The 11,939-nt window shown below is 41.8% G+C and overlaps 1 protein-coding gene across 1 annotated transcript in view; it reads left to right on the top strand.

Annotated features, from left to right (window-relative positions):
- Positions 1-1,742: 1,742 nt before the first annotated feature.
- The window catches only part of spock1 (SPARC (osteonectin), cwcv and kazal like domains proteoglycan 1), a 268,384-nt gene continuing 258,187 nt past the window's right edge, over positions 1,743-11,939 (top strand). Inside the window, exons 1-2 of the mRNA XM_017486158.3 lie at positions 1,743-1,982; positions 2,672-2,854. Coding sequence (XP_017341647.1) covers positions 2,675-2,854 — 180 coding nt within the window. The 5' untranslated portion in view covers positions 1,743-1,982; positions 2,672-2,674. The remainder of the gene's footprint in view (positions 1,983-2,671; positions 2,855-11,939) is intronic.

Raw genomic sequence — 11,939 nt, 5'->3', positions numbered from 1 at the left:
TTTCACTACATTGATTTATTTTACCCGCATGTCTACATTCTCTATAGAAAGATATCTGAATTGCACCCTAATTAAAGATCAGACTGTAACACTTTAATTAAAAAGAGGAGAAAGGGGAGAAAAAAAATTAAGCATTGTCTCATCCCACCATGAGATGGCAGTATCTCCACACTGTAGAGTTAGGTTCATTTTCATCAACAATTAAATCTGTTCTGGGACCTGCATCAGGTGAGTATGTGGTGCCTGCTATACTGTACTACCCAGGGCTTACTTGTACTTTGAATCATGTCTTGTTCACTTTAAGTGGTACATTCAAATGCGATTTCATTACTTGCAATTTCATGATAGTATACACGTAATAGAGTTGTCAGTTTACACTCATCCAAATCTGACTGCCAGAACACAGTAAATCTGATAAGTAACATGATAAACAAAATTAAATGTGTTAGAGCAGGGAAATCCCAGAGTGTGTTGGACTCACTGTAGGACCAGAGTTTAAGAGGTTTAGGTTTACTGTAATAAGAACATGACTCCTAGATGAATCTATCAGGGTTCAGTGCAACACAGTTCAGTTTCTACCCTGCTCTAACTTCGTTCAGCATATAAAACATATATCAAACCTAAAATAACTTTTTACTGTAAAAAAAAAAGTTTTATATTGTAATAAAATTTTTTATTTTATTATGAGGGAAATCTCATTCACATAAAGCCTGTCAACAGAACAGTTTTCTAATTTTCCTCAGCTGCCTTCAAGGTACATTGCAATTGCAATAAAATCACTGACGAGCCTTCCTCTTCCCCCATAGAAGATCCCGCACTCCTGTAGTGACACTATATATGCTTCATAGGTCGCCTAAGTTTGTCTGCATTGAGTTTGTCCTTCCATTAAAAGTAGCAACCTCACACAAATAAGGCAACTCTATCAAAGAACTGTTGTCCCACTGAGACAGAAGCTTTTCAATACACGATCCAAAAGTCTTAGTCTTTGCCTTGTAACAGTCTGAGCGGGTTAGGGTTAGAGGCAGGGTTAGAGTGCATACCTTTTCTTATGACCCAATGTGTATGAAACGGAACAAAATCCAAGTGGATTGTCTTCCTTTTTCTTGTTTAAATATACCAATTCTTTATGAGCTCTGCTTCAACAAATAATAGAGAAATGATCATCTGACATGCAGCCAGAAAAGGATTAAAAAAAACCCCCAATTGCATAGCAGGTGGCTTTGTAGCCTCATGAGTCCAGGGTGACTGGTTTGATCCTGTGTTCAGGTTACTGTCTGTATGGAGTTTTGCAAGTTTTCCTCATGTTCGTGTAGGTTTCCTCTGGGTTCTCCAGTTTCCTCTAGGTGTAAATGTGTGTGTGTGTGTGTGTGTGTGTGTGTGTGTGTGTGTGTGTGTGTGTGTGTGTGTGTGTGTGTGTGTGTGTGAGATGCCCTGAGATGCCCCCACCCAGGGTGTATTCCTGCCTAGTGCCCAGGGATAAGTTTTGTTCCCACTAAGACCCTGATCAGGATAAAGTGCTTGCTCGAGATGAATGAACGAACGAATTAAAACAGAGACCCATTTCATATTAAATATGATAAATGATAGGGTATCTTTAGCTACATGATTATTACAGGTCTAGACACATCTAATAATGACAAGCTATACTTTTATTAGGTATGCTCTCCAAACCATATGACTCCAGATTTCACATATCTGATTCTTAATACTTAAACGCACTGCTGCAGTCCGAGACGGAGAAAGAGCGTTGCAGGGGGAGGAGCCAGAGAGCGGAAGTATTAGCAGGGGGGCGGAGACGGTTACCGTTCAGTCGTGCGCCTCCGTTGCTTCCTCAGTCGGGCTCAGTGTAGCTGGGCACTTTGCTGGTTACGCACGCTTCCACTTCCGCTCCTTTGGATATTCTGGGTTCCCCCACCACACACACCGTTTGCCAAAACTTGGTCCACTAACCACACCGGATATCCGAGCGCGGGCCATCCAAGGTAAGTAAACCTAAATAGAAAAAATTCAATCTGGGGGGAAAGACGCAGCGTTAAAGGAGAGGATTAACCTATTATTACTATGAGGATTAATTATAACTGTGCATAACTATATACACCTCTCTGTGATTGTTCCATGAAGGACACCTTTATTGGCTCGAGAGGCGTTCATAATAATAGAGGGAAGCGGTCCATCTGCTCTGGTGTGCTCTCACCATGTTCCCCTTAAACCACAGTAATCATGTTATTATCATCAGATCATTGTGTAATCATATCAGAGGGGCATCTTTTGATCTTTTATAATCCGTATAGACTAATAATGACCAGTGACGTTCATAAGCTGTTGTTGTTGTTTATATACAAGAAGAATTGCAATGTTAATTAATGAACCAAATCGTGCGCCTTTAATCCAGTTTTAATCCACTGTTAATTCCAGTGCTGCACGTGTTAATGCAACACTGTAGCGTGAGCATTCATTACTGGATGCGTTAATTGCACTTAGTAAAATTACTCACTAATTCAGCAAGCTGTGAATTTGCTGCGCGCGTGAGGCTGCAAACGAGGCACGAGCTCTTATTACGATAGACAAGCGCGCACGAGCGGCTTCACGAGCACAAGTCCTCTTCATTGGTATGTGTGTCCACTCTGTCCTTGTTGTCTGAGATGTACGTGTCCTCTGTTCACACCTGCAGGCGATGCTGTGCGTGCTGCTGTTACCTATCGCCGCTTTCCTGCTGCGCGCGGAGGCGGCGGTCGGCATCATTATCAACAACAACAACAACAACAACCACCACAACAACAACAACGACGGGAACACGGCGGACACGGACAAGTGGATCAGCGACAAGGACAAGTACTGGAGCAAATTCCGTGATGTGAGTGTCCCTGGTTAAACTTCTTTAAAGTGCTCGAAGTCATTTAGCGAGTGTACGCGCGTGCGTGCGTGCGTGCACGCGCGCACACTCGGGTCTGTCTTTGCAAAACTAACTCGTACCTGCAGTAGGATCAATCTGATATGAAGTAGAGCTCTGAAGGCGGGAGAGTCGTAAAGGACAGAAAAACTCCTCAGGAAACTAATGAGCTCAGTACTGTAGCTGCACTGAGAGGCACTGGCTGGATTTCTAAACTTACTGAACCTGGTTTCCTGTGAGGGGGATTTACATGAAAGCGTGAACACGTGTGTGCATGGTACCCTGCGATGGTCTGGCGTCTCATCCGGGGTTTATTCTCGTGAAGGGTCGGTCTGGGTCCTTCAAGACATATACATTTACATTTATTCATTTAGCAGATGCTTTTATCCAAAGCGACTTACAAATGAGGAAATACAAGCAAGTGATGTATGAAGTGGAGAAGAATAAAAGTTGTGCTACAATTCAAGATTTTTAATTGAGTAAAGTACACAGAGTAGAGGTGTAAGCGCCAGTGTAAGTGCAGAATGTTATTATTTAAAAATATATATATGTGTGGGCGCATGGTGGCTTAGTGTTTAGTACGTTCGCCTCACACCTCCAGGGTTGGGGGTTCGATTCCCACCATGGCTCTGTGTGTACAGAGTTTGCATGTTCTCCCCGTGCTGCGGGGGTTTCCTCCGTGTACTCCGGTTTCCTCCCCCAGTCCAAAGACTTGCATGGTAGGCTGATTGGCATGTCCAAAGTGTCTGTAGTGTATGAATGGGTGTGTGAATGTGTGTGTGATTGTGCCCTGCGATGGATTGGCACCCTGTCCAGGGTGTACCCGCCTTGTGCCCGATGCTCCCTGGGATAGGCTCCAGGATCCCCGTGACCCTGAAGTGGATAAGCTGGATGGATAGAGGATATATATAAATGGATATATATGTGTGTGTGTAGGGGGCAGGTAATGGGTTATTTAAGTACAAGAGGTGGGTCTTTAGCCGTTTTCTGAAGACAGTGACAGATTCTGTGGTCCGGATTGAGGTTGGAAGTTCATTCAATCACTGAGGGACAGTCAGTTTGAAGGTTCTGGAAAAGGACCTGAAGCTTCTCTGAGTAGGCACTACCAGGCGTCGGTTGTTAATCGATCGCAGGTTGCGTGAGGGAACATAAACCTCAAGGAGAGTGCTGGGGTAGGGGGGTGCTGTTCCAGACAAGTTCTTGTATGTGAGCATCAAGGCCTTGAATTTGATGCGTGCAGCTACAGGAAATCAGTGGAGGGAGATGAGCTGGACTACAAACCATGTCTATTACAAGGAACGTCTACTAGCAAATCACACTACACAGCATTCCCATGTCCACTAGAGGATATGTGTGCACATTTCATCAGTTTCACTATCCCTAAATCTAACCCTTTTTGTTGTGGGCGTACCTTGTAATAGTGGGCGTACCTTGTAAGTGTGGGTGTACCTTGTAGTAGTGGGTGTGGTTTGTAGTCCTGATGGATGTTTTGCGTATTTGTTCTGGACGTACCTTGTAATAGCGGGCGTACCTTGTAAGGGGCGTGGTTTGTAATCCTGCAGGTCGCAGATGGTACACTTGGTATTCTCCCACCTTGTACCCAGTGTTCCTGGGATTGCCTCCGGATCCACTGCAGTATCCCTGACCGGTATAAAGTGATTGTTGACAATGAATGAATGAATGAACACAGTATCCATGCAGGAATGTAAAAATCTCTGTCTGTATATATACGAGCTGAGAGTTACTTTAGCAATAAGTCTAAGTGTCCCAGATCAGATTGGATTTTGGGTTTGCACCACTCCTGCTTTTCTCTTTTTTGATACAACCTCCATATCAGAGCTTGGAGCATTGATCAATACCTGACACTGACCTGAGCCGACTCTCTGACAGCTTACACTGTCAACGTAGGTGAGCCTTCACAGATGCAATTGCAGTGTCCCTAAAAACAACCAAGTCATGTGTTCATATTGAAGATTTGTGTTGGGTCAATCACCATAATGCACTTTCATCATATAAAACACATCCATGGATCAGTATGAAAAAGCTCAATCCTATTCTTCATTGATCCAGCATTTCTGTCCAGTGTTGTTTGATAAATGTACACAACTGTTTGCTGTTTGCACTTGTTGTGTAATAGGCCCAAAATACGTTTTGTGTAGTGTACTCCATGTTCAATTCTGCTGTCATCCCAACAGTCCGAGTAGTCTGATAATACATGTTTGCCTAGCGACCCGTGTACGTGTTTGTCATAAAAGTGACGCCAACTATTTACTGCACTTTTAATTAGATATCTATGAAAAGTATAGGTGCAGAGCTGTCAATCATCTACAAACAGGAATATTCATATAAGAAATAAAGCTCATGGGAGCACGCTGAAGTGAAACAGAGTTGCTGTTAAAACCTCCAAGTTGATTATTTTTCTATAACAGCATGTCCTTATGTGTTTTATTCATTGTGTAGCACAGCAATTGCTAATGTTAGGAGTGTTTATGAATTATATAATGACACATCATACTTTTTATATATGATTTATAGTTACATTTAATGTTCTCAAATGTACGTGACACAAGTTAGCTCTTATTATCACATACATTATAACAGCTATAAACAGACATTCTGGCACCACCCTGCTGAAAAAAACCCATTAGAAACCATCACAGAAATTCTAATGGTTTCCACTACAAAATACCATTACAAACCATTAAAACCATTACGATTATTGGTCCTTAATGGTATTTACTAGACATAACATGCCACCAATTGAAGGCATCAAATTACCAGTACATCCCAACAGGGACCATTACAGTTTCCATTAAAACCAATACAATTTCCATTATAACCATTAAAACCATTGTAAAAATCCTATTAGGGTTTCTCCTTTTTTTTTCAGCATAGCCTCTCTTTTTTTTCTTTCTTTCTTGAAGTTAAGTGGAATGAAATCGGAACGTGTGAAGTCCTTTGTCCTGTAGACTCTCTTGGCTGAAAATGTCAAATAATCTTAAAATCTCACCAAATCAATGGTTTCTTGTTAAATAACAACATGACTTCTTTTTTTTTTTTTTTACATCTGTTTATTAGTAGTCTTAGATAATGCGACGCGTCCACCATACAGTTGTATTAGTAGGAGCACATGTGATATAAACCTGTGATTTGCCTTGCACCCAGCTCTGTTGTCAGAGCTGCTTTTATAGAAAATTAATCACCACCTTCTGACCAATCAGATTTGAGAATTCCGCAGCATAGTAGTATAACGTCTTTTCACTTACTTTATCTTAATTGTTTCACTAATAATTAGGCTGTTAGTGTGTTACAAGCTTCAGTGTTCTCATTTAGAAGTAAATGTAGCTATCTATCTCTCTCTCTCTCTCTCTCTCTCTCTCTCTGTATATATATATATATATATATATATATATATATATATATATATATATATATATATATATATATATATATTTTACATTGTACTTCACTGTGCATGGACATAGTGCTCCTCTCCCACATCCACATCCCACATCTCAGCACATGTACCATCACTAGCTGCAACGCCAGTGAAAGCTCTGCATCTTGTTTTTGTTGTGCTGCTGGCTCATTGATTTTTATCAGTATCATGTTGGATTGCCTTGCAAATATGTTGATCATGCATGATGGAAAATGTGCTCATGTGGGTTGTTTCAGGGCAGAGCTCTGTTTACAGTAATGGCGTTCACGGGTTATGTAGAAACGGAAATGTAAAACATTGATGCATAAAAATCTCGCAATAACAGCTAATGTTGAGCTGCACATATGTGAAAATCTTTAAGTAATATCACTTTGTGTATGTGATATTAATTAGTAAGTTAGCCCGAGAGCTAGCTTTTTTATATACAGTATAAAACCTAAGTAATAGTGTTGTAAGCTTTTGTTGTGATTGCATTTTCTTTGTCTGAGGCCCTGTGTACACTAGCGCATTATCTTTTTCGTTTTGAAACGCATAACTGTTGCTACAGTTACGCCTGTCGTCTACACTACTCTGGCGTTTTCCACCCTCGAAAACGGACACTTTTGGAAACGAAGGCGTGGCTTCCCCACATTCGCCCCCTGATTGTGTCTTCTGGATCATTGCGTATTCATCCCTGATTCATCAAGCTCCTACCATGTGACCATTACGCTACGTTGATAGTATACACAACAGCACGGAGACTGAACCGCAAGCTTTGCTGGCTTTGTTGTCGTTCTTAGCAGAAATTGTGCAGTTAAATTCTGTATTTTATAATACTGCAGCTGCCTACATGCGCGAGAGGCGAGCTATGATTAGAGCAATCGGCAACAAATCTCATTTCCAGCAGCGTAAGCCCTACATGGACCGCCGGTTTATTGTGCGTCCCGGTGACTAGCAAGCAACTTCCTGTTTAAACTTGTACGCGCATGCCCAGTGTGCATGAATGGTCACGTGACCTGCGTATTCGGTCGTGTACTGTGGACGGAGATCGTTTCTGAAACACAGCGGAAACGCCAGTGTGCACGAGGATCGTTTTCAAACGAAAACGCACTAGTGTATACAGGGCCTGAAAGTATCTTCAGAGAGTCATGAGTGTAAGGTTTCAGTTTGCGAACAGCACACGGTGTGAAACCCGTGAAAATCTACTGAGTTGCAATTGACTGTAGTTTTAAAAGCTTTTAGGCGTGCACTGGTGTGAGAGAAGAGCAGAGAGCTTTTTAATTTTTTTATTTTTTACTGAGCGAGAGTTAAAAGAAAGAGGTAACTGTACTGATACAGATTAAATGTGTATACAGTGAAAACATTTTTTTTTTTACTGAATTGACAGGTAATTAAAAGCTAACATTAATGTAGAGGTTTCAGCTATTTTATTGCAGTTGGGGTTCTGTGGGAATAATTCAGCCTTTTTAACTCTCTTTGTGGGCAAGACCAGGAGATTTTTTGGGGGGGAAAGAAAGATAGATTTGAAACAGATTAAAATAAAGAATTATGTCCTGAAAGTAATGTTTTGAACTTTCCATTGTGTGTGTGACGGTAAGTCCGCGCCGCTTCTCAGAGGGAAATGCAGGAGCTATCTTAGCGTGAGCGTATTGTGTGAAAATAAAAGAAAAGGTACAGCTGTAATGGTTGTCTGAAGGGTTTATTTAAAATAACAGTGTTGTATTCTGGGTAACTGGTTACAATAAGCTTTAAGTGTGGAGTTAAATGGGAGAAATGGAAGTGTGTATGTGTGTGTGTGTGTGTGTGTGTGTGTGTGTGTGTGTGTGTGTGTGTGTGTGTGTTTGTTAAGTGCTCAAGCTTTTGTTAGTGACTCACCATTGTCCTTTCTTTCTCTCTCTTAATCTTTCCTTCTTTCTTTGTGTGTGTGTGTGTTGGTTCCTCTGGGCCTCTTGTGCTTGCATGCAGCTCATTACACAGAATCTGCCTGATCATGAGAGCCTGAGAGTGGAAAGAGAGAATGAGAGCAGAGGTGCAGTGAGGAAAGGTCTGTGACATTTGGCTCAGTGTTTTGATGTTTTATTGCTACTAGAGTAAAGAGGCCTGTTAGTGGAACACCATGAAGGGTCCTTAAACTCTAGTGTAGTGTCAGCATCTTTTACTCTCTCTCTCTCTCTCTCTCTCTCTCTCTCTCTCTCTATCTTTCTCTCGATCTTTCTTTGATTTTGCTCTGTGAATCTGTTTGTCTCTGTACACTGAGTCTCGCTGCTCCTTCAGCTAAGGTCTCCACCCCCAACCCTTGGATCTGTCTCTCTCCTTCGCTTTCTCTGACAATCCCCAACACTGTGCTCTCTCAGCTGTGAAATCACACACACACGCACTCACACACACACACACACACGGACCTGCTTAAATCAGCTGTAATGCTGCTGTTCCAGTACTGATGAGCTGCTGACGCTAGACATGAGAGAGACAGTGGGACAGAGAGAAATATGGTTCTATTTGGTGTCAGGTGGAGAATTGGGGCCGGAACCTTTGCACCAAAAAAAAAAGCACAATTGGTTCTGTACAAAAAGGTACAGTTATAGTTATTAATACCTGCTCAATTTTGATACCAACAGGGACTAATGGTAATTGGAGGTGGGGCCAGCAGGACAAAAACATCTAAAGGTGTCATGATCATAAAGGAGCCTTTACCATCACTGCTGTAACTGTACCTACAAGCAATAAAGTTGATGGAACCTTGAACTTCAAGTTCCCCTGGTAGATTAGTTTTTGTTTTTTGTCATAAAAAAAAAATTGGCTTGTGTTCGCCAGTAAATTGTGTAGTTTATATATAATGTGTATGTATGTGTTGTGGAACTGGTGAAATCAGTCCTTCAATTTATCAGACAATTGGCAACTGATGCTTAGGGAGAACAACATAAAGAAAGGTGTGTGTGTGTGTGTGTGTGTTTGGGTTGGGGTGAGGGGCATGCATATGCAGCTTGTTTTTTTGCTGACAGTTAATATTTTAGTGCTGTGGCTCAGCTGGGACCTGGGTGTGAAGTGTGTGTGTGTGTGTGTGTGTGTGTGTATGTATGTATGTATGTATGTGTGTGTTTGTGTGTGTGCATAGACAGTAATATGAGCTACCTTGACCTCTTTTTATATTTGAAGTTGTTGTTGTTGTTGTTGGTTGTGTGTGTGTGTGTGTGTGTGTGTGTGTGTGTGTGTGTGTGTGTGTGTGTGTAAGGCAGTTTGGTTTTATTGACTGCACTGCAGACTCTTGGCCAGTCCATCACCTAGAAAAGTGAACAAAGACATGCTGGGAGATGGGCTAGTTTTCTTGTCTGTCTCTGTCTCTGTGTCTCTCTGTGTCTCTCTGTGTGTCTCTGTCTGTCTCTGTGTCTGTCTCTGTGTCTGTCTCTGTGTCTGTCTCTGTGTCTGTCTCTGTGTCTGTGTGTGTCTCTGTCTCTGTGTGTGTCTCTGTGTCTGTGTGTGTCTCTGTCTCTGTGTCTGTCTCTGTGTCTGTCTCTGTGTCTGTCTCTGTGTGTGTCTGTCTCTGTGTCTGTCTCTGTGTGTCTCTGTGTCTGTGTGTGTCTCTGTCTCTGTGTGTGTCTCTGTCTCTGTGTGTGTCTCTGTCTCGGTGTGTGTCTCTGTCTCGGTGTGTGTCTCTGTCTCTGTGTCTGTCTCTGTGTCTGTCTCTGTGTGTGTCTGTCTGTCTCTGTGTCTGTCTCTATGTCTGTGTGTGTCTGTCTCTGTGTCTGTCTCTATGTCTGTCTCTATGTCTGTCTCTGTGTCTGTCTCTGTGTCTGTCTCTGTGTGTGTCTGTCTGTCTCTGTGTCTGTCTCTATGTCTGTGTGTGTCTCTGTGTCTTTGTGGGTCTCTGTGTCTTTGTGGGTCTCTGTGTGTCTCTGTGCCTGTGTGTGTGTTTGCTGTTACAGGGATTTGACACCTTTTAAAGGTGTTATATTTTATTATTTTCCTGTTACTTCTGAGTGTTAGCTGAAGTGTTTTTAACTCTGAAAATCATGTCTATATATATTTTTTAAATCATTGGTTTATGGAGTGTTATTCTTTGTCTCTCCAGTCCTCGTTCCATTTTTGCTGACCGCCCACAGTCTATGAATATTCATAAGCAGACTACCAAGCAGACTATTCATTAATATTCATTAGTCAACACGAGCAAGTTCTAAAATATGGTTGCTGCTCTACATTTAAACTTGTCTGAGTATGGTCTGACTCATATTATGTGAGAGAAAGAAAACAAAAACCCATTAAACGGTGAGGTCGAAAGAAGTTGCAGGGCACTGTTTATTTTACAGTTAATCAACAGTAGCTGAATAAATTATAGGAATTGACAAGGCAATGGCAGGTTATTTATTTTATATTCTGTTTAATTTATATAGTGCCTTTCTAACACCCTAGATTACTTGCTCATCTTACTTACTATTTAAGTAAATTGGCTAGCTATTTTGTATGCTAACAAGCAAAATCAGTATTTTACAACTTGAGGCTGTTCCAGACTGACTTTGGTTTTCAACTGACCTTGGTTTAAAATGGTGTCTTGAGAGATCTATGCATGGTATGCTAAAGTACAGTAATTTTGGAGAGCTTATGGCGAATTTTGTCTATGGGAAACAAATAAAGCACATCAGTAATGTAAACTGGCTGGCATGGTGGCCACCTGGTACCTGTTTTGATCTTGAGCTCAGGTTACTCTCTGTGTGGAATTTCGAGTGTCCATGTGAGTTTCCTCCGGGTTGTTTGGTTTCCTTTCACCTCCCAAAATCATTCCGGCAGGCGAATTGGGTCCATAGGTCTGAAAGTGTGTATATGATGGGTCGTGATGGACTGATGTTCCATTCAGGGTGTATTCTCACCTTGTGCCCGGTGTTCCCAGGTCCACCTTGACCAGGATAAAGCTGTTATTGAAAAGAAATGAATGGGCCATTGACTGTTTCAGGAATTTTGACATTAGACACCCTTACCCAGATGACCCAGCTGAGATTTATGTACCCTCCGGTTGTGCCCTAGCAGTAGTGTGATGTAGATTTGCTCTTGCACTTTGCAACACACTGGCCTTGATGATCCTGATTTATAGTGTTGTTGGGGTTGACCATCTGCCATGCTTGTTGGCACTACAGATGGTATCTTTGATGGGCTTCGGGTTCAACGATGTTATAGGCCTTCCCTCATAACTTTTGGACAGCAATTCAGGATGTGATTGAGGGTTCCCGTTCCTTCATAATGGTAGCGAGGGATGCTTGTGTACTACTAAAGCTAGTTAGATGGAATGGAGATAGCATCATAGAATCCCTATCCTAGAACTTGACACTTTGTGCTCTACTATTTTCACTGCATCTACAGCTCTCTACCTTCTGCTGTTCTTAACAGTTACCCTAGACCCAGAAACTTTAGGGTTTACACACTTCCCATTGCTTGCAAAAGGGAGATTCACTTTAAAGTGCTTTCAAAGAGGAGATTGCAGGTGACTCTTCTTTGAAGTTATTCATAACTCTACCCTTCTTCAGTAGATTACCAGGTTCAGTAACATCCTAAAGTAATGTCAGGAGTAACCTCCAGCAACTCTTGTACCATTTAAGGGGGCATCAAGCCATGTGCATTAGCCAAGTCAAGTGGCCCACAGCA

This window comes from Ictalurus punctatus, chromosome 14 (assembly GCF_001660625.3).
Source record: "Ictalurus punctatus breed USDA103 chromosome 14, Coco_2.0, whole genome shotgun sequence".
Lineage (NCBI taxonomy): Eukaryota > Metazoa > Chordata > Actinopteri > Siluriformes > Ictaluridae > Ictalurus > Ictalurus punctatus.
This window is presented reverse-complemented; position numbering and strand designations above follow the sequence as displayed.